This window comes from Mesoplodon bidens (assembly GCF_964165515.1).
Source record: "Mesoplodon bidens genome assembly, chromosome: 19".
Taxonomy (NCBI): Eukaryota; Metazoa; Chordata; class Mammalia; order Artiodactyla; family Ziphiidae; genus Mesoplodon; species Mesoplodon bidens.
In genome coordinates, this window is record NC_138179.1 from 39,740,346 (window position 1) to 39,761,961 (window position 21,616).

At 55.7% G+C, this 21,616-nt stretch overlaps 1 protein-coding gene across 1 annotated transcript; it reads right to left on the reverse strand.

Moving 5' to 3' along the window:
* Window positions 1-1,067: 1,067 nt before the first annotated feature.
* On the reverse strand, window positions 1,068-20,465 carry QRICH2 (glutamine rich 2; the record flags this gene model as incomplete). Its single annotated transcript, XM_081218645.1, has 21 exons — window positions 1,068-1,252; window positions 2,775-2,900; window positions 3,672-3,759; window positions 4,102-4,249; window positions 4,840-5,043; window positions 5,468-5,569; window positions 5,839-5,904; window positions 6,493-6,614; window positions 6,729-6,893; window positions 7,079-7,153; window positions 7,242-7,364; window positions 8,073-8,333; window positions 11,856-11,970; window positions 12,479-12,576; window positions 13,247-13,332; window positions 13,933-14,078; window positions 14,849-15,012; window positions 15,065-16,417; window positions 17,923-18,021; window positions 19,732-19,824; window positions 19,887-20,465. 21 exons carry the CDS (start codon window positions 20,463-20,465, stop codon window positions 1,068-1,070), a joined length of 4,398 nt encoding a protein of 1,465 aa, XP_081074771.1.
* Between the last annotated feature and the right edge of the window lie 1,151 nt (window positions 20,466-21,616).

Consider the following 21,616-nt stretch of genomic DNA (forward strand, 5'->3'; position numbering starts at 1 on the left):
CACCCTCCTGTGCCCACAGGGGGATGAGGGAGAAACCCTTTTCTTGGTTACTTCCTGCTACACTTTTCCTGTGTGACTCTGTCATCCCTCACCTCACACCCTGAAGCAGCCCTCTTACCCCAAACATCCCTTTCCCATGTCAGAGGGGACTGGGGGTGGGGGTGGGAGGGAGGGAACCCCACTTTGGAGGAGGGAGCTGCTGAGAACAGATCTGAAGGCAGAAAACTGCTTCCATGACTGCAGAGGCCTCCTCCCGGGTGCGGGGCAGCTCTCCCTTGTCCCTGGGGCTTTGGGGACGGGCTTGTCCCTTACAGTTGACTTGGAGGACAGCAGTGAGCCCTCTGGCCTGTTTGGGGTGACACTGAAGCAGGACAAGGGCCAGGCCTCAAGACCCCCTGGCAAATGCCAGGCACACTTCTGCTCTATCTTCCTGGGGAGGGGAGGGGCGGGGCGGGGAGGGGAATAGGGACACGACCTAGCCCTGGCAGCCCCTGGGTCTGCGCCCCTCCCACGTCTGCAGCAGCTACTCAAGGGTAAGCAACAGAGGACAGCAAACAGGAACCTTCCCAGGTGCTGGTGGCACCGCTCCCCCCCAGGATGTGCCAGGAGCCTCCCTGCCAGCAGCAGGAGGGCTGCCACCCTTACCTTTGCTCCAAGATACACAAGGTACAGCTCAAGCACAGACATGAAGCATCCCAACCTCACCAGAGTGCCCTGGCCAGCCTCCCCAGATGGAAGGCAGTGCCGGTGCCAGAGAAGGCCATAGCACCGGGTCCAGCGGGGTCAGGAGAGGGCAGACCGCTTGCAGGCCCGCCAGTCCCCGGAGCCTGGGGTCTGGCCTGTGCTGCCTCTTCCTGGCCCTGGGTCCACCACTCAGCCCTCTCGAAGCCCTGGCACCCTCAGAGAACAGCTCAACCTGTTTGGGGGCCATGGCCTAATGGTCAGGCTGCAAGAGGTCTGCCATCCGACCTGCAGCGGCCCCTCCCTCTCACTCCACCTTCCTGAGCCAGGACCAGAGAAGCTGCATGGCCCCAAGCTTTTTCCTCAACATTTATTTATAGCTCTGCTCAGTGAGCAGTGGTGGACTGCGGCCCCCGGGTGGGCTCCTCGAGCCCCTCCCCAGGAGGCACGTCCATGTGCATCTCCAGCCCCGCTGGCAGGTATGCCATCTCACTGGGCAGGTGAGCTGTATCCGGCTGGGAGAGGTGCCCCTCAGTGGAGATGGGTCTGTCTTTCTGTTGAAGAGATGAACCTGCGAGACAGGAGGGAGCAGACCTGGCTCTGTCTCACTCCCATGCCCGCCAGCGGCCCACCCCAGCTTGCGCAAAGCCCAAGGAAGTCGGGAGCAGCCCCAGTAGCCAGGCCGAGCTAAGGCATCATGCTGCCGGTGGGGGGGGGGGGCGGTGGCAAGCCCTCATACGAGCCCCTAAGTCACACTCCTTTATAATCTCTCTGAGTTAAAAATAAACAAGCCTTCACCAGGGGCTGAGAGCCTGCCTCTTTGGTAACGTTCCCTCTTAATACAGGGACTGTTTAGGCAATATTGAAACAAGTAGGTGCAGGAATTTTCCCTAACACTACCCTCCCTCTTGCTGCTGCTTCCACACGTTTTAAGTGCCCTTGGAGTAGACGGTGGAGTGCTGGGGAGAAAAAAGCTAAGTATCCCCAAGAAATCAACTCGGAACCAAGAGCTGTGCTGTCCGTCCACTGCTGAGTCCTCCATCCCAGGCTCTTACCCTTTGTCACCAGTGCTGGCTCTGGAGCCAGATGGCTTGGCTTTGAACTCCAGCTCTGCTGCTTCCTAGCTGTGTGACCTTGTGCAAATACTTTAACCTCTCTGTGCCTCGGCTTTCTCAGCTGTAGGTGGGACCAACAGTGGTCCCTGCCTCTTAATGCATGAGGATGAAGACTGGTTTGTAAGTGGAAAGCTCCTCAGCAGTGCCTGGCCGGTGAGGAACCCTCAACAGGCGAGGCAACATAGCCACCACTGCCGCTTATTTTGTTTCTGCTTCCTCCAGGCACTCACTGAATGCTGGAACTGGAAGGGGGGTGTAAAAAGTACCTAGCTGGGGCTCTTAACCTGGGCAGGGGGTGGGGGTGGTCCTTGAACCTCCGGAAGTAGCTGTAAAGCATTGTGGGCGCGTAGCTTTTTATGGGAAGAAAGTCAGCACCTTTCTTAGACTCTCAAAGGGGAGCCTAACTAAGCAGCCCTAATCCGGCACCCTTTTATCGACAGATGAGGAAACTGGTCAAGAGAAGGGGGAGAGGTGCTCAGAGTCACCTGGAAGTCATCCAGCCTCCTAGCTCCAGGCCACTGTCCCTCTCTGGCCCCATGTGTAGCCAAACCCCAGGGGAACCCTTAGCCCTCTGGCTTTCAGGCAGGATTTAGCCCCTCTGGGGAGAGCAGGGACTCGGGGGGACCTTCCAGGCCAGGGGGCTTAGCTCCAGGAGAGTCGGCACATGTGAGCAGGGGAAGGACTCGGGCCTGGAGCCAGAGCTTGGGCTGCAACTCTGTCCCTATTTGCTCTTCTGTGAAATGGGGGCAGTAACAGTATCTGACCACAGACCTGGCGCATTATCAAGCACTCAGCAATGAAGAGTTTTCTCTCTCCTCCCTTGCATCCCATCCCTCAGCTCCCAGGCCCTTCCTCTCTCCAGGGAAATAAAGGTATATACCAGTCATGGGCAGGAAAGGGGCCTGGCGGGGCAAGGAGGAGAGGCGAGCGGCAGTGCCTAGGCCACCCAGAAGGACCCTCCACCCAGAGAGGAGCTACCTGAGTCGTTGCCAGCCAGCATCTGAGCGCTCTTGGGTCGTGAGGGCAGCTGACCGCTGTCGCTGAGTGACCGCTGCTGGTGCACGTGGGGCTGGGACTGCTTGGCCTTGTGCTTTATCCCCGAATCTGATGGAGACAGTGGAGGGGAAAGGCAGTTCTGAGACACCGGGTAGGAGCCCTGTGGGGACCCATGGGGATGGGGAGAGGGCTGCAGGGCTGCTGGTCACAGCCAGCCTCAGCTGGCGTCCCTCTCCATCTTTATTCGTGGATATGCCCCTTGTAAGCACTTCATTCACCGAAATGTCTGCCCGGCCATCTGTCTGTCCATCCATCCATCCACCCACTCACTCGGATATCCACCCCCAGACATCAGCCCCGTGCCAGGTGCTGGGTGAGTTCTGACTCCAGGTTTATAGTTCGGGAGGGGAGGCAACTAGAAAGGTGCATACATGGCAGTGAGACCCGGTGGGAAGTGACAAATGGCACACCTCAGGATGGCTAACTGGAAGGGGACATTCCAGGACACGGGTGATTCACAAAGTGGTGGGGGCTCAGGAGAGGGTATTTTGAGTTATGAAGAAGGGGTAGGACTTGGCCTCGGTGATGCTGGGAACAGAGGCTTAGGCAGGAAGACTGGGGTGGCGGTCTGAGGATAAAGGCTGGCAAGAAAAGATGGGGCCACGACATCCCAGCTAGTTGGCTGAGACTGGACAGCCGTCCCCCTTCTGCAAACACTGACCCGGAGGCTTTTGGAGACCTGAACGTTTGGAGTCAGGGAGGTGGAGGAAGAAGGCAGTCAGGGCCCGGTAGCCACAAGAAGGGCCTTAAGGAGCTGGGCGGGCCCTGTGGGACCCAAGCAAGGAGGCTGAGGGGCCTCTGGGCCACCTGGACACTCACTGTCTTTGTTCAGGATGTCCGGCAGCCTTGTATCCATCCGTCCCTTGTAAATATGTCCGTCCAGGCCCAGGATATCCACCTCATCGTGCTGTGGAGACGGGCGAGTGCCGCTCAGAGCTGCCCTCCTGTCCTGCCTCCCAGAGGGTGGTCCTCTCCTGAGGCGGGCACCAAACGGTGCTCAGAGCCCTTGAGGGGGCTCTGGGCGGCGCCAGGGCCAAGCGACAGGGGAAGGGGGGGCCCGTGGTGGAGGCGGTAGTGCCAGGTGGGCGGGTGGCCGGGTTGGCATTCCTCTTCCCAGGAAAGGATAAGAACCTGACGCTTGGACTGGGTCTGACTAAGAAACTGCCCCGAGGTCGAGGGCCCAGGAGGGGACTTCTGGTGGCTTTTCCAGAGGGACCTGAGAGTCTGGCGTTACGGCAGTGCCCCCCACCTTCCTGGCGATCCGGTTCTCCTCAGTGGGGTACAGGCCCTGTGCCAGGTGCTTTAGGCGGTTGCGGCGGTAGGGGTAGGTGAGGGTGTGGCTGCCCCCGCAGAGCCGGGGCGCCCTCGGGTACGTGGGATCAGCCGCATCTGGCAGCCTGCGGTGAAGACGGTGGAGTCACGGGGAGCAGGTGTGGCCGGGGACACGCCTAGGGTGGGGCGGGGGGCAGCGCTCAAGCCAGGACAGGGCAGGGGGTGAGTGAGCAGGGCGGACCGGCCCGGCCACCCTGAAGGCCACACACACACACACACACACACGCACGCACGCACGCACATTCTCACGCGTACGTGTTCACACACATACATTCACACACATTCTCAAACATTCACACGTATGTTCACACACTCACACATTCACACACATTCACACATACTCTCACACATTCATACACGTACACGTTCACACACAATCATACATTCTCATACACCTTTATACACATGTTCACACACATCCACACACAGGCCCCACCCCTCATGCACACACATAATCTCTCTCACACACACACACACACACTCGTACAATACACATGAACAATGCTCTCTCACACACACATTCACACACACATTCTCTCTCTTACACACACACGCACGCACACTCCCCCACTCTGTGCCAGGCTCTCGGTGGTGGGTGGGCTGTGAGTGGGCCGAAGCTCACCGCCTGCCCCGGGGACCCGGCCCGGCCACCTACCGTCTGTAGCAGGGGTCGCTGGGGCACTGGGAGTGCAGCAGCTCGCGGATCATCTGGCTGCCGGCCTTGACGGAGCCCCCGAAGTGGATCCGCACCTTCTCAATGTCCATCAGCATCTTGGAGTGCATGCTGCGCAGGCGCCCCACGCTCCGCTCTGTCTGCCCCAGGTTGCCCCGGGGGAAGGCAGCGCTGTCCAGCTTCAGGCTGCGGGGGGCGGGCCCAGCGGAGGGGTGAGCCACGCCCCCAGCATCCTCCCCTCAAGGAGGAGGTGGAAAGGCTGCAGGGAGGAGGGCAGGAGCCCCAGAGGGCGTGAAACACGCCCCCACCCACTCATCCCACCCACTCGTGGAGCCACCGCCTCTCTCCCTCACATGCCCGGTATGAGCAGGGAGAGGGGGGTCTCAGAGGCAATGTCCCCCAAGGGTGCCCAGCAGGGACCCAAAGGCAGGTGGTTACTAGGTCGGTGCTCTCCTCCTCCGAGGCTCTCACCCTGGGAGGAGCTGGGAGCTCCGTCAGCACCCTAGCAGCACCGCCCCTACTCCCCATCCCAGGCGTGAGGAGGAGCCTCCACTCTCGCCCTCCAGACCCCCCTGCAAGCCCTGCACAGGACTCCCTCCGCTGCCCGTACTTGCGGCTCTGCTGCCGGACCTGCTCCAGTTCAAAGACCGTGTAGGGGCGGATGGACCGGTGCCAGGGAAGGCCTGGGCCCACAGGAGTCAGGGGGATGACTCTGGGCAGGGACAGAAAGAAGGGAAGGTCGGAGTGTGAGAAACCCCATCGTCCAAGCGCCCCCCGCCACTCCCCACACTCCACCTGCCCGAGGAGCCTCCCTGCCCGGGCAGGGGTTGGGGGCTGAAGGCCGGGGTAGGAGCAGCCGAGGTGTACGGAGGGAACGGTGAGAGAGCAGGAGCCGACAGGAGGTGGAGACAGGCCGGGAATACAGGAGACGCAGCCCCGCCGTGCCCACCCCCATCGTGGCCACCAGCTGGGGCCACTCACTGTCCAGTCACAGGCATCTCCAGGGGACGGTCACATGAGAGGCAGTGGAAATGTGCCAGGAGCTGCCTGTGAGGAGGTGGAACACACACAGGGTGAGCGCCCTGCCCAGAGGGTCCCGAACGTGAGGGACAGAGAACCCAGCGGGCTCGGCGCTCTGTGGGCCAGGCAGGCTGGACGCTCAGTGCCCGGGGTGACAGGCCCCAGGCCACCAGAGAAAGTTCCGGGCCCAGCTCCCCGGGAACTCACCAAACTCACCAGCTCCTAGACATGTCTGCTTCTGGGCACACACCCAGCACCCACCTACCCTAACCCAAAGCCGGCAGGGTTCCCAAGGGGCCCAGGACTGCCCTGCGTAAGCCTCGGGAGCCCTCTGGCGGTCAGGAATGGAAATCCTGGGGCTCAGGCTGCCATGGGCCAGGCCCCCCAGGAGTGCTCTCAGCTCTGGGGGCTGTGGACCCCCTCCCACCTGTGCCCAGAGAGCCTTAGGCCTCCCTCCCCTCCCTCTCTCAGCTGTAATGTGAACTGGCCTGAGCTAGAAGAGCTTTTCAAGCTCTAAAACTCTGTCACTCCTACTGCGGGATGGTCCCAGGCAAGATCAGCCATTCCCCCGAGCACACCTCCAGCCCGCCTGCCCTCACCCCTTCCAGGCCTCACCTCCGCATGGCGGCTGCCTCGTCTGCCTGGTAGAGCGGAGAACGCTCTTTGAGCTGTAGTCGCAAGGATTTCCAGCGATCCTCCAGTGACTGCTTCACTGGGTCCAGCTCCAGGCGGTCCAGCTGTGGGTGAGGGCGGGGCCCAGGTGAGCTCTGAGGAAGCAGGTGGGGTCTGCGGCGCCCAGAGAGGAGGGCGTTGTCCCCGTCCAGGGGGCCCTGGAGCCTCCCACCCCTCACCTTGCTGTCCATCTCCATCAGGAGCCTGTCCAGCATCTTCTGCCAGTCCTCCTCCTGCCCGCTCATCTTGGCCACCAGCTCCTGCATCATGTGGTTCAGCTGCTCCGTGGTGGCGTCAAACTGGACACGGCTCACTTTGGCCGCCAGGGCACTCTTGTCGGCTTTCTGCCCGGAGAGAGGAAGAGGCCCCCCAGATGGGAGAGAGCCATGGCGGGGGCCCCACTCCCTACAGTGAGAGCACCAGCACTGAGCCCACATCCCCCGTCGGACTCGCCTCCTCTCTCAGCCTTTTGAAGAACGAGCGGTGGGACCTCCCTGGGACGCAGGGTGGCCCCTCGGCCTAGCCTTACCACATTGATCTCCATCTCCAGGTGTTCCCTGTTGGCCTTTTCCTTCTCCAGCTTCTCCAGACCCTGGTACAACACCTGGGAGGCCGAGGGAGCAGAGAATAAGGAACAAGGGGGAACTAAGGTCGTGCGTCGGCCCCGCCCCTGCCACCCTGCCCGCCCTCACTTCAATGTCCTTCTGCTTCTGCCGATGGTCCTCGATGAGGTTGCCGGTGGTGATGCTGAGTTTCTCACAGTCGCCCTGTACCTGCAGGATGGCGCTCTGGACGCGGCCCAGTAGCTCTTCATCCTGCAGCAGAAGGACAAAGGCAGCCTCCCTGGGGCACCCCCAGGGGTACTGCCACCCCTGGTAAGTCAGCCCTTAAAACATCACCCGGCAGACAGGCCGACCTCAGACCCCATTCTGGATCTCCTCAGTTGCCGCCACAATTCCCCACCTCCCCATGGACTAGCCTTGAGGGACCTGGTCCACCGGGGTGGGTGGTCAGTAGAGGTGGCCTCAAGGCCCAGGAGTGGTGAGCTGCTCCCCTGAGAGTTGGGTGTGGGCTACAGCCTCGCCACCCACCCTGAGCTGAATCTAGATTCTGGAGTCTAAGAGGCAGGCCTCAGGGACTTGTGCTACTCCCTGCTCCACCAGCAGGCCTGCCCTTTGGAGGGGAAGTGGGAAGGAGTCCAGAAGACCGGCATGAAGGAGGGGCGATGAATCCTAAAGCTATGCCAGCGTCCCGAGGCATGTGAATGGCACTGCTCCACCCCTCAGCCAGCTGTGCTGGACCCACCCATGGAACCAGCTCTTCCCCATGGTCCCCCATCCCCAGAGCCAGCTCTACGGCTGCCCTCGCTGTGACCCTAGGGAAAGACCAGGGACTTCCGTGCGGTCGCTAAAGGGCTCCATCATGGAAAAGTGGCCCAAACATCCCTCCCCTGGGGACTCCCCGAGGGGCTCCCTGCAGGCCGGCCATGAGCGGCCGCACCAGAGGAAAGCAGGCGGCATCACCTGGCTCTGCAGCTTGGCCTTCTTGGAGGGCCGGGAGGCAGCCAGGTTGCTGACCATGTCCTGGAGCTGCTCGTAGCGCTGCACCAGCGTGCTGACCTGGTGACTCAGGTCCAGGCTGCAGGCTGGGCAGGTGGCCGCAGGGTCGATCTGGCTGGGTGCCAGGGTGGTCAGGAGCTTGTCCGGGGCCACGCTCATGCTCATGGACAGCAGCGTGGAGGATGAGGCCAGCATGTTCTCAATGATCGTCCTGAGCTTGTCTAACTGGGCATGGGCGAGAGGGCGGGTGCAGGGCAGTGAGCGAGGCCCAGCTACGCCGCATCCATGCGGTCGCCACCAGCGAGTGCTTTCTGCCCTGGCCTGCTGTGACCCGGGCCATCCCACAGCCTCGGTGCCTCCCAGGGTGTGCAGCACATGGGAGGCACTCGACCTCCGTCCATTAAATAGTGACCAGAGTTCCCAGGGAGGGTAGCACAGATGCTGATAAAGCCCTTGCAGGAAGGAGGCTTCTGGACCTTTCTCCAGCCAGCCCATTGGTGCAGTGTGAGAACACATCTCCTCTAGCTAAATCCTACAGAGCTGATGCCCATTAGTCCACAGACACCCTGCTGACACACAGGCCCTGCTCCAGGCCCTGGGGACACGAGGGGTGGGCTCACACATGCTCTGTCCCCATCTAGAATGTAAATAACAATAAGAGAATGTGGTTTTCTCACACCATATACAAAAAGAAACTCAAAATGGATTGAAGACCTCAATGTAAGACTGGAAACCATAAAACTCCTAGAGGAAAACATAGGCAGAACACTCTTTGACATAAATCGTAGCAATATTTTTTGGATCTGTCTCCTAAGGCAAAGGAGACAAAAGCAAAAATAAACAAATGAGACCTAATTAAACTTAAAAGTTTTGGGGGACTTCCCTGGTGGCGCAGTGGTTAAGAATCCGTGTGCCAATGCAGGGGACATGGGTTTGATCCCTGGTCCGGGAAGATCCCACATGCCCGGAGCAACTAAGCCTGTGCACCACAACTACTGAGCCTGCATGCCACAACTACTGAAGCCTACACGCCTAGAGCCCATGTTCCACAACAAAGAGAAGCCACTGCAATGAGAAGCCCGCACACCGCGACAAAGAGTAGCCCCTGCTCGACACAACTAGAGAAAGCCCGCGCACATCAACGAAGACCCAACGCAACCAAAAATAAATAAATAATAAATAAAATTGATTCTTTTAAATAAATAAATAAAAGCTTTTGCACGGCAAAGGAAACCATCAACAAAAAAAACAAACACAACCTATGGAATCGGAGAAAATATCTGCAAACGATATGACCCATAAGGGGTTAATATCCAAAATATATAAACAGCTCATCAACTCAATATCAAAAAAACAAAGAACTGATTAAAAAATGGGTAGAAGACCTGAACAGACATTGTTCCAAAGAAGACATACAGGTGGCCAACAGGCACATGAAAAGATGCTCAACATTGCTAATCATTAGAGATGCAAATCAAAACCACAATGAGATATCACCTCACACCAGTCAGAATGGCCATCATCAAAAAGTCTACAAATAACAAATGCTGGAGAGGGTGTGGAAAAAAGGGAACCCTCCTACACTGTTGGTGGGAGTGTAAATTGGTGCAGCCACTATGGAGAACAGTATGGAGGTTCCTCAAAAAACTAAAAATAGAACTACCATATGATCCGGCTATTCCATTCCTGGGTATATATTATCCGAAGAAAATGAAAACACTAATTCTAAAAGATGCATGCACCCCAATGTCCATGAGAGCACTATTTACAACAGCTAAGATATGGAAGCGACCTAAGTTTCCATCAACAGATGAATGGATAAAGAAGATGTGGTTTATATGTAAAATGGAATACTACTCAGCCATAAAAAAGAATGAAATTTTGCCATTTGCAACCACATGGATTGACCCAGAGAGTATTATCCTTAGTGAAATAAGCCAGACAGAGAAAGACAAATACTGTGTGTTGTCACTTATATATAGAATCTAAAAGATAAAACAAACTAGTAAATATAACAAAACAGAAACAGACTCAACAGATCTAGAGAACAAACTAGTGGTTACCAGTCGGGGGAGGGAAGGGGGAGGGACAAGATGGGGTGGAAGATTAAGAGGTACAAACTACCATGTGTAAAACAAAAAAGCCACCAGGATATATTGTACAGCACAGGGAAACAGAGCCATTATTTTATAATAACTTTAAGTGGAATATAATCTATAAAAACAGTGAATCACTATGGTGTGCATTTGAAACTGATATAAGAGTGTAAATCAACTACACTTCAATAAAAAAAAAAAAGAGAGAGAATGTGATAAGTGCTACCACTACAGGGGTCTCTCATGGCCTGGCTGGGAACAAACTCCTTCTGCTGGCCCTCCTGCTCTCTTCTGGATCCCATGGTCCCAGTCTGTCCCCACAAAGCTAGACACCCGACTGGCCAAAGGCCTGTGACATCTTGTCCTGGCTTAGAGAGAGGGACTGCACCAACCTAAGGCCCCCTTTCTTGGAAGTGCGCAACACTGCAAGGCCTGGGGCAGCCCTTTTGGACTGTGTGTGAGAGATAAAAAAGCTGGCTGAGAGCAGAAGGGAAAAGAAATGTGAGGGTATTTGAGAGAGATGGATAAGGAAGGGGACACAGAGGCAAAGACAGACACACAGAAAGACAGACAGGTGGTGGCCCGGGCCAGACTGCCCGCTTGGCCTGAAAATACTGCTTTTCCCAATTTCCTCTACACGTATGTATTTTCAGCCAGGCTCCCTTTTGCCCGAGCTCAGCAAGACTCTTGCCACCAGAAGAGCCGACACGCTTCTGAAGAGTCAAGAGGCCGAGCCTGCCCAGCAGGGAGTGGATGCCCTCCCAGGTGTGGCCCCAGGGAGCCCCGGAGGTTGCTAAGCTCAGGTGTGAGCTTTGGGATGACAGATGACTCTTAAACGCACTATCTACTGCTGTCCTACTGCTGTCCTGACAAGCAGCTCTGGGTCATGAAATGGTGTACACCACTGTCCTGACAAACTTGGAGGGGGCCCAGAATGGGGCCCCTAGCACAAAGGGGCTCCTGACGTGGGACCCCTGGGCCCAGCGGCTTTGCCCATCTGATCCTTCTGCGAGCATTCAGAGGGCTGGTCCTAGTCCAATGCTCCTCACTGGGAACATTCTGGGGTGACCAAGGATTGTAACACCCAAGATGTAAAAGCATGTACACCTGGAACTAACACAACATCGTAAATCAACTATACTCCAATTTAAAAAAAAACAAAGAGGGGACTTCCCTGTTGGCGCAGTGATTAAGAATCCGCCTCCCAATGCAGGGACACGGGTTTGATCCCTGGTCCGGGAAGACCCCACATGCCGCGGAGCAACTAAGCCCGTGCACCACAACTACTGAAGCCCGCGGGCCTAGAGCCCATGCTCCGCAACAAGAGAAGCCACCGCAATGAAAAGTGTGCATACTGCAACGAAGAATAGCCCCAGCTCGCCATAACTAGGGAAAGCCCATGTGCAGGAAGGAAGACCCAACGCAGCCAAAAATTAAAATTAATTAATTAAGACTTTAAAAAAACATTAATTAAAAAACAAAAAACAAAGATGTAAAGCCAGACACTTTCAAGAGAGTGAAAAGACAACCCACAGAACAGGAGAAAATATCTGCAAATTATATATCAGATAAGAGTCTACTATCCCCAATGTCCACAGCCAACTCTGCCAAGGGCCCTAGTCCCTGTGGCTGGAGAGTGTGGAATCCTCACCTGATCCTGCAGGTAAAGGGAGGCTTCGGAGACCGAACGTTCCATGCTGACCTTGCCCCGTTCTTGACTCTCCCTCAGCTCTGCCAGCTCCTTCTCGATGTCAGCCACGGTGACTCTGCATGCACAAGAGATGGTCCGGCCCCACCACCGGCCCAGGGGCCTGGGCCCAGCAGTGCTGAGCCCCAGCCGTCAGGGATGGAGGAGGCAGACAGGGCTCTTTCACGTTCCCCTCCAGCCCTGTCTAAGGGGTCCAAGGCCCCACCTGTGGTGGAGGTGGGTGCCCAGTGTGCTGGCCTGAGAGGCTTCTAGGGGGTGAGGCCTGGCACTGCACAGAGACGGCTCTGAGGGGCTCCAGCAAATGCTCCGAAGCCCCAGCTGGGGACAGAATCTAAGAGGCTTTTTTTTTTTTTTGGTTCTTCTAAGCCCTGGTGCTGAGCTGTTTTAAGAACCTGGGAAACTTCCACTAGCAACTTGAACTAGATACAGACAACCTCAAGAGCAGACACAATGCGGGTCAAAGATAGTGGTCAGTTCAGGGATGAGTGAACCAAAGGCTCTATCACCTCCTTGGCTGAGAACATGTGATGCCAGGACAGAAGTTGCATTTGGCAGGGGGATTTTACCTGAGGGTACCCAGCTGCAGGCTCAGCTGGCCAGCTTTCACCTCCTTTCCTGTTTCTTGCTCTCCCTCCCACTCCAGGATCCTGTTCATCTTCTCCAGCTACAAATCCGATGGAAGAGGAGGGTCAGGCAGGCTTGAGATCTCTGCTTTCTGAACGTACCTCTGCAGCCCCAGCAAGCCCCTCCCCCATTCCCTAATCCTTAAAAAAAAAAATTCCCGCCACGCAGCTTGTGAGAATCTTAGTTCCCGGACCAGGGATTGAACCCTGACCTCTAGCAGTGAAAGCGCCTAACCACTGGACCACCAGGGAGTCTCCCCCATTCCCTAACCCTATCCAACCCTCTGGCGAAGCCCAAGGTCCCTTCCTAACATCCACCCATCCATCCATCCCATGGATGCAGGTAGCTAGCATTAAAAGAATGACTGAAGACCTAGCAGCCCCTTGCCATGACCGCTGGTCCCAGACAGTCCCACGAACTTGGCTCCAAGGCTGCTCCAGTGACAGTGGCTTTTATTGGAAATGGCCACATGTAATGAAAGGAGCTCAGGCCTCCTTTTTGGCCCAACTGAATCTTAATAGCTTTGAATGTCAGGTTTTAGATCCAGGAAATAAACACGTGGATACCTGAGGTGTGTTTCCCATCTGAGGGGACTGTACAGATCCAGTGAGATAATAATGAAAGTGAAAGGACTATGTAATCTATCCAAATGCAAATGAAAGGGATTATTGGCACCTGAAGGCCAAGTAGGCGGACCCTCCCTTACTTACTTTTGCTTTTTCCTCCTCAACTTCTTTGGTCAAGGCCTTTAAGGTCTTCAGCTGTTCCTTCAGGTCATCGGGTATGGACTTCTTGACTATGGAGAATCGAGGCCTTAGAGTCAGAAGCGTCAGATTCCCCGTGGGCTCCCAATCCCAGCCCTCACAATCAAGAACAACACATATCATTTATCTGCTTTTCCTGGGGGCTGGAGAGAGGGGATGGGAAGAAAGGAGTGTCCTTTTAGGGGATAAGCGTCCTTAGCTCTGAAGAGTCCATCTAACGCTTAATATCCTAAAGGGCTGTGGGACCACTTACCCACAATTTCCACCCAACTCTAAAATCTTAATTATTCTCTGGGGCTAGAATTGTGAATGTGCGACGGTTAAATTTAATTTTTCAACATTCTCTCTCCCTGCCCAACCCCGTGAAATCATTTTCCCTTCATCCCAACATCTTCCCAGCTGCTTTCCAGAGAGTCTGGCAAAGGCATAAGAACCTGCCTCACTCCTCTCCTGAGGCTCCTTTACTCCTAGCAGTTTAATCCCATCTCCTGGACCCTGAAGGCTATAGGAGAACCCAGAATGGCTAAGAATGGAAATGCTGTTTTCAGGGCCTCAGGCAGAGGCCCAGGGAGAGAGAAGGATGAAGCCAAGCCAAGGAGGACGACAGCAGCCTCTGGGCACACAGCACCCACCCATCAGTGCCAGCAGGTACTGGATCTTCTCCAAGTCTGTCTGGCCAGCTTGTTCATCATCCAGATCCTTTATGTTCTCCTTAAGCTCCACGTAGAGGCTGATAAGCTCCCCCAGCAGACGAAATGTTTCCACTGCCATGGGGAAGCTAGGAGCCAATTTATCCAGTGAATCATGTTTCTCACTCTGAACATCACTCCTTTCTGATGAGCCTCGGTATAAACAGTCAAGGGAGTGTGTGCTCCTGAGAAAGGGGGCATCTTGGCTTGGGGAAGTCTGAACAGAAACTCCAGGTCGGACTGAGTCACGTATTTCATTTGGATCCAAACCTACCTCGACATACTGATCTACACCTTGGTACCCTGGACCATGGGAGTCTGGGACAGAATGTGCCCGGTCATGCTGCTCTGGTTCGGGTGTTTCCAAATGCTGTTGATCCTGGCGTGCAGATTCCACACCCGTGCGTAATGGTTTGGGGTCATGCTGGTCTGGGCCAGGACGCATCAAACCTTGTTGATAAGTTGGTGATGCCAAAACTTGACTGGCTACGAGTGGTGACACCCGACCATATTGATCTCTGCCAGGAGGTGCCACACCATGCTGGTATGGGCGTGGTGATAGAAAACTTCGAGGATCTGCATGGTATGTTGGAAAGCCATGAAGCTCTGTGCCTGGTGGTATCAAGCCTCGATCTGTACCAGATTGCCTCAACCAATGCTGATCTATTACAGGTTGAACCAAACCACGCTGATCGGCACGAGGCTGCATGAAACCACGTGGATAGGCACCAGATTGGACCAAACCACGTGGATAGCCACTAGGCTGTACCAGACCAGGTGGATATGTACCAGGTGGAACCAAGCTAGGCATAGATACACCAGGTTGAAAAAAGCCATGTGGACCTGTACCAGGCTGCACCAAACCAGGCTGACCTGCACTGGGTTGCACCAAACCTCGCTGATACATTCCAGGCTGGACCAAACCAGGGTGACCTGCACCAGGCTGGACTGAGGCAGGCTGACCAGCACCAGGTTGCACCAAACCAGGCTGACCAGCACCAGGCTGCACCAAACCAGGCTGACCTGCAGCACCAGGTTGCACCAAACCAGGCTGACCTGCAGCACCAGGTTGCACCAAACCAGGCTGATCTGCAGCGCCAGGCTGCACCAAACCAGGCTGACCTGCAGCGCCAGGCTGCACGAAACCAGGCTGACCGGCACCAGGCTGCATCAAACCAGGCTGACCTGTACCAGGCTGCACCAAACCATGTTGACCTGCACCAGGTTGCACCAAACCAGGCTGATCTGTAGCGTCAGGCTGCACCAAACCAGGCTGACCGGCACCAGGCTGCACCAAACCAGGCTGACCCGTACCAGGCTGCACCAAACCAGGCTGACCTGCACCCGGCTGCACCAAACCAGGCTGACCTATACTGGGTTGGACCAAAGCAGGCTGACCCGCACTGGGCTGGATCATATCATGCTGCTCTGTGCCAGGTTGTATGAAGCCAGATATTCCCAAAGTGGGCTGTACAAAACCTTGCTGATCTGCAGCGACTTGCATCAAGCCAGGTGACAGCAAGCCCTGCTGATCCATGCGAAATATTACAAATCCGTGATGATCTACACCAAGAGGTACCAATCCATGCTGATCAGTGCCAAGTGGTCCCATACCACTCTCGTCCATGCCAGCCTGTTTTATACCATGTTGGTCTATGCCAGGAAGTATCACATCATGCTGATATGCGCTAAGTGGAACCATACCAGGCTGGTCTGTACTAGGTAGTCCCAATCCTTGCTGATCTCTGCCAGATACCAATGGTGGCACTGCATCACTCTGAGCCATGCCAGCTAGCACCAATTCCTGCTCATCCATTCCAGGTGGCATCACTCCAAGCTGACCCACAGTGAGGGGTACCACACCATGTACATAAGTGCTAGGTGGTAGCGATGCAGGCTGATCCACGCCAAGTGGTCCTAATCCAGGTTGATCTGGCCGTGCATAGATTTGACCCTGGCTAATGTGCACTCCCCCATGCTGATCTGGGGACACATGACCATGCAGATCTCTAGGCAAGGCGGCGGAGGATACGTCCTGATAAACTGGGCCAAGGTGTGCATCTCGTTCATCTCTGCGTAGATGTGCTAAGCCGTGCTGCTCTCTAGCCCGGTGAAGATCTGACTCTGCTCTCAACTGGGGATGGTGTTTGGTTAGGCCAGCTTCTTCACGGGCCCTTGAGTGCTGTTCTCTACCAGGAAACCCAGTAGCCGACTCACCTTTGCTTTGTTCCCTGCCAGTAACCCCTTCAGAGGAGTATCCTATGCCACTGGTTCCCAAGAAGGTCTTATCTGTGCTAAAATCACTGGCAGGCTCTATAGCCTCGTCAATACTTGGATGCTTGGTGGAGGATCCACTTGGAATTTTATCACTTGATGTTATGGAACCCTGCCCTTTGCGCCTAGGAAGCCCTGTTGATGACTCTGAGACCTGGTGGAAGAGGAAGAAAGAAATCAGTGACTCTAAGTAGAAAGTACTCATTATAAGAGTTGGAGGGGGGCTTCCCTGGTGGCGCAGTGGTTGAGAGTCCGCCTGCCGATGCAGGGGACGTGGGTTCGTGCCCCGGTCCGGGAGGATCCCACATGCCGCGGAGCGGCTGGGCCCGTGAGCCATGGCCGCTGAGCCTGCGCATCCGGAGCCTGTGCTCCGCAACAGGAGAGGCCACAACAGTGAGAGGCCCGCGTATCGCAAAAAATAAATAAATAAATAAATAAAAATAATAATATTTATACTAATTCTCATCTGCTTCTGGGGTCGTTCATGATTATGAGCAACTGTCAGACCCCTGACACTTTCTTACCTCTGGAGAAGTAAAAATGTCTAGAGTTGCTTCTGTTGAGGCTTATTTTTAGGTCTTGCAGGTGTCTTCTGGTGGCACCCCGAGGAAATGTGTTGCTCACTCAAAACATAGGACAGTGACATGTGGGTAAGTGTAAAAAAGCTTTGGCTTAAAAACATGACAGTGAAAGCAGAGGCCGCCTTTTTCTAGGCCACTCTCTTCGTTTGCAGGCTCTTCTTCCAACTCTCTCTGATGCTGCTTTCCTCTGAAGAAGGGCCCCAAACTCAGAAAGCAGTCTGGGAGACCAGGAGGGTGTCTTTTGTACCCAGAGAATATTTGGCGAACCCCAGATGGCCACTTGGTGGTGCCAAAGTGTTCTTTACTCTCTTCCCCATGAGTCTGTACGTCCATGTGACCCTTTTTGAGTGACCCAGATACACAAAGCCAGGGGAAGAGGAATGTCAAGGCCAAAGGGCAGCTGATCCTTGTCCTTGAGGGCCGTTTGAAAATACCCACTTTATTCAGACAAAGAAAACTTAGCCTGGTTACCCTGTGCACTGCCTTGGCACAGATGCCCGCACCCGTGGGTACAAGTCACCATCAGCAAAAGGCTTCCTGAAGAGGTTTTATTTCCAGGGTTGGTCACCTTTGTCCACTAATAGTGAAGGGACTCGTGCATTTCAGGACAGACTCTGAAGGAACTTTGAAAAGCTATGAAAGCAAATCAAAACTATGCTCTGGTACTGTTTTCTATCTAACCGATCGGCCAAGCTAAAAAAAGTGGGTACCAACAGACAGAGCTGGCGGGGTACTGAGAAACAAGCTCTCTCCTACATTGCTGGTGGGGGTCCAAACTGGAACCACGCCCACGAAAGGTAATTTGGCAAAAGCTAGCCAAATCACAAATGTGCGTTCTGTTTCTAGGAATCTATCCTATGAGTACCTTCACTTGTGTGAGTGTCACATTAGAGCATGGTTTGTTATAAGATTGGGGAAAAACATAAAAAATATCCAAAATAGAAAACTTGTGAAATAAATTATAAACATCCACATAATGGAATACTGCACAGCAGTAAAAAAGGGAAAGGTTCGGGGGCCCCACCCAAGACCGCTGCCCAAGCCCCCCCACCCCGTCTCTGTTCACCATTTGTGAGGCCTTCCAGCCGTCAGTAATCGCCTGCTCCAGCTCTTCCCAGGTGACCATGGTGGCTTCTTCCACACCAGGCATCACTCTGAGCTTCCAGCTCATTATTTTCTGACAGTGAAAGACAACACATATGTGTGCACACACACACGCCAAACACAAACATACAACACCCACACCCACCCACACACACACACCCCGAGTTTAATCCCAGGAAGCTTTAGGAACAGAACAGAACTAACAGGATTGGGTGGGTCCTTCCAAAGCCCCGAGGAGAAGTCACTGTCCAAGTAACCAGTGAGTCCTGAGTGGCTGGTTTCCTGTCCCATGTGGGCTCTGGATGGACAACTGAGCAAGGAGGGAAAGAATGTTCCCTCATCCCAGGGGGGCACCCCAAGAGGCAGAGGGCATACAGCACCCCACCCTGGAAGGATGCAGACACCCGGGGTGAGAGTCTGGATGAGCCCCGAGAGAGGGGGCCGGGCTGCGGGCAACCATCCTACCCCCTGGGGCCCCTGAGGGCCCTTTCCCACAGAACTGGCTGACATTACCAGGAATTCGTCCCTTTCTCTAATTAGCTTCTCCAGTTCGTCAACCCGTTGGAGGAGTTTCTGGAAGAAGAGTTCAGAGTTTGAGGATCAAAGCAGCCCCTCCCGTGGCCCCTGCACACATGCGCACACACACACACACACTCTCACAAGGCAGAAGAGGAAAGGAGGAATGTGGGTCTGAGAGAGCTGAGGGTAAAGAGAAGGCTGGTACGCCAGGCTCCCCGTGCTCTTCCCAGCCAACAAGAGGAAGGGAAGCGGAGTGTGGTAGGTGGTACCCGGGGACAGCGTGCCACAAGCAAACATGATGCAGCAATGGGAACCTTTCTTTGGTCCTGGGATGCATGTCACACAACCCGCAGTGAGACACTGCAGCACTGCTCCACGAGGCTAACCTCGCCTCTCAAGGACAAAGATGAATGGGTACTTCAAGGGCATCTGAACGACTGTGTTGCTTAAAGAGAAAAGCGCCTCAAAAGAACCAAAGCAAATTGCTACCATTTAAGTGGCTCCTTATAACTTCTGCAAACCTCCAGAATCTACGAATCTGAAGGTAAAACAAGCCTTTAGTCTAACCGAAGACAGCTCCAAACCTAAAAACACCACACTTTAAAAAGAAGAGCTTCCCAGAGCAAAAATGAGTCCTGCTGGGGGCTGGAGGCCTGGGATGAGGTGGGCACGTGGCATCCATGGGTGAGTCTCCTCCAGGGTCTCGGCCACCTCCTCCTTTGAGCTTTTCTTCTCTCTCAAGTCTCTCTTCTCAGCCTCTCCCTGGGCTTCCCCCTAATTGCTCCTCCTTTTTTTCCCAGCTCTAATCCCCTACTCCAGTCTCATATGGGCCTGAAACAGAAGCACTGCCTAGTATCTCCTGGAACTGGCATACTTCCGGTCTCTGCTGTTCACTGGAAAACGCTTACACTGAGGAATTTGTGCTTCTCTCTCCCAGGGAGCAAAGATCCAAGTGAGAGTGGGGCTGCCTGGGGGGCTGCAGATAGGGGGATGGTGGTGGTGACCCATAACCCCTTCCGTTCTAGTCCTCCTCTTCTTGGACCAAGCTTTGTCTCTCAACACCCACCACCTTCTTTCTTTATTCTAGTTTAAAGGAAATTCGCTCAAAGAATATTGAGACGTTGTCAGCCCCTCTCTGGGTCGGTTCAGGATGCCTGGGTGTCTGACAAGTGGTGGGTGAGCCCCCGTGTAACAGAGGGGACAAAGGAGGCTGCCCGGGAAGGGGCCACTCAGCTCCCCAAGGTGGGGTCCCGGCCGCCCTCACCTCTGGGTGCAACTCGGGTTGCTCCTCCGCCTTTTGCTGGGCTTCCTTCAGTATTTGCACGTCTTCCACGATGTCCTGGAGCAGCTCCGTGCCCTGAAAGGTAGAGCACGGGCCGCGTGGGCCCAGGCCGCAAGCAGGCCTGGGCCCCAACACGCCCGCGTCTCCCGGCTCTCGCCTCCTCCCGCAGGTGCGCCTCCGAGGCTCAGCTCCAGGGGGCGCTGCAGAGCGGCGGGGCGGGGGGAGGGGCGGACAGCCCGCGCGCCCACCTCGGGGACCGACTCGCTGTCCTTCCGGACTTTCGTCGACCCTACTTGCGCCTTTCCCTGCGTAAGCAAGGGCAGATCCTTCGCTTCCAGCCAGTCCCGGGCGTCCAGCCCGTCGGCCTGGGAGGGGAAGTGCTGCACGTGCGCCATGATGGCCTGCACCTGGCTCCCCATGGTCTTGAGCTGCAGGCTGAGGTCCTGGACCTGCCCGCCCAGGTCCTTCACCTGGCTCTCCAGCGCCTGCGGCTGCTCCCTGCTGCTTGAGACCCGCGGGGACTCGAACAAGCGACTCTGCTCGAGCATCGGGGACGGGAAGTCGATCCGAGTATCCTGCAGGTTGAGATTCTTAAGCATGGCCACGATGAGCGTGTGCAGGGCCGTGAAGTTGACGGCGCCCACCTCCGGGGTGCCGATGGCGAGGTCGGCCAGCTCCCGGAGGGAGACCGAGGGGACCGCCGTCGCGGGCGGCATCGTGCGCCTTCTCTGGCGGCCCTGCCCCCCTCACGGCTTGTCGCGCTTCTGGGGCCTTTCCGGGCCCCTGCGAGGCCCCGGGGCACCCCCGCCCCTGGGTCCGGCCACGCCGGGCATCAGTCGCAGTCTGGAGCCCGCCTGGAAGACGGAGAGGAAGCGCCTGGCCCTCGGGCTTCCCACTCTTCGCTCCCGGGAAACGGGGGTCCGGGCACCGCCGAGCCCCCGCCGTCAGCCCGCCACCATCCGATCTTCGGTCTCCGAGTTCCAGCCCTGGAGTGCCCTGCCCTGGCGGCTGGAGGACGTTTGGAACTTGGTGCGCGGCCCCGTTCGTTGCCTGGTTGTGGGGGCCCCCTGCGTGCCCCGGGGATTCCGCGCAAGAACACGCCCTGCAGAGAGCCGGCCTCAGCGCGGAGACCTGCCCGTCCTTGAAGCCACCCCCGACCCCCAAAGACAGCCAGTCCTAGTGGGTCAGGAAGCCCTGGCTACACCCAAGGTGCCACCAATTTTTGTTCTCAGTTAACACTGCCAAACGGCACTATAGGGCTGTGCCGAGGCATTCCTACCAGGAAACACATCCGGTTTTTTGGGGGGTGGGGGGTGAGGGGTGGAGACCCCTTAAGGTTCACCTAGATTCCAGCTGATTTACTCTCCTGTAGGGGCCACAATAGTGGGAAGATTTAAGAGGCCTCATGGCCACTATATTTTGTGTGTTTTAGTTGTTCCCTTCGCAGGGCGGTGGCACAGATCTAAGAGACGCAGTCCTGAGACCTTGGCCCCTTGGGAACAGTTCCCATATCATTCTGCTCAATCAGAAGGGAAGGTAACCTGGAAAAAGACCACTCACTACTCAGGCGGTTCCAGTCAGCCACCAGCTGACAGACCTTTTCTACACCGCCCTGGCCTCATTTATCTCAAAACAGACATCTGGTCAAGCGCCAGCATCTCCCCTGGTTACAAGGCAGGACTGATTAGACAGGACCAGAGGAATCTGATGCTCTCAGCAATTGAGGCTTGACTTCCCCATACTAGATTCTCCCAGAAAACAGGTAACAATTTTCAGTGTTTATATTCAGGAAGCTAAAGAAAACTTGTAACTGCATCTATACTATGTATTATTTTAACTCCTTTTCAAATTCAAATTTTTAGTTTAG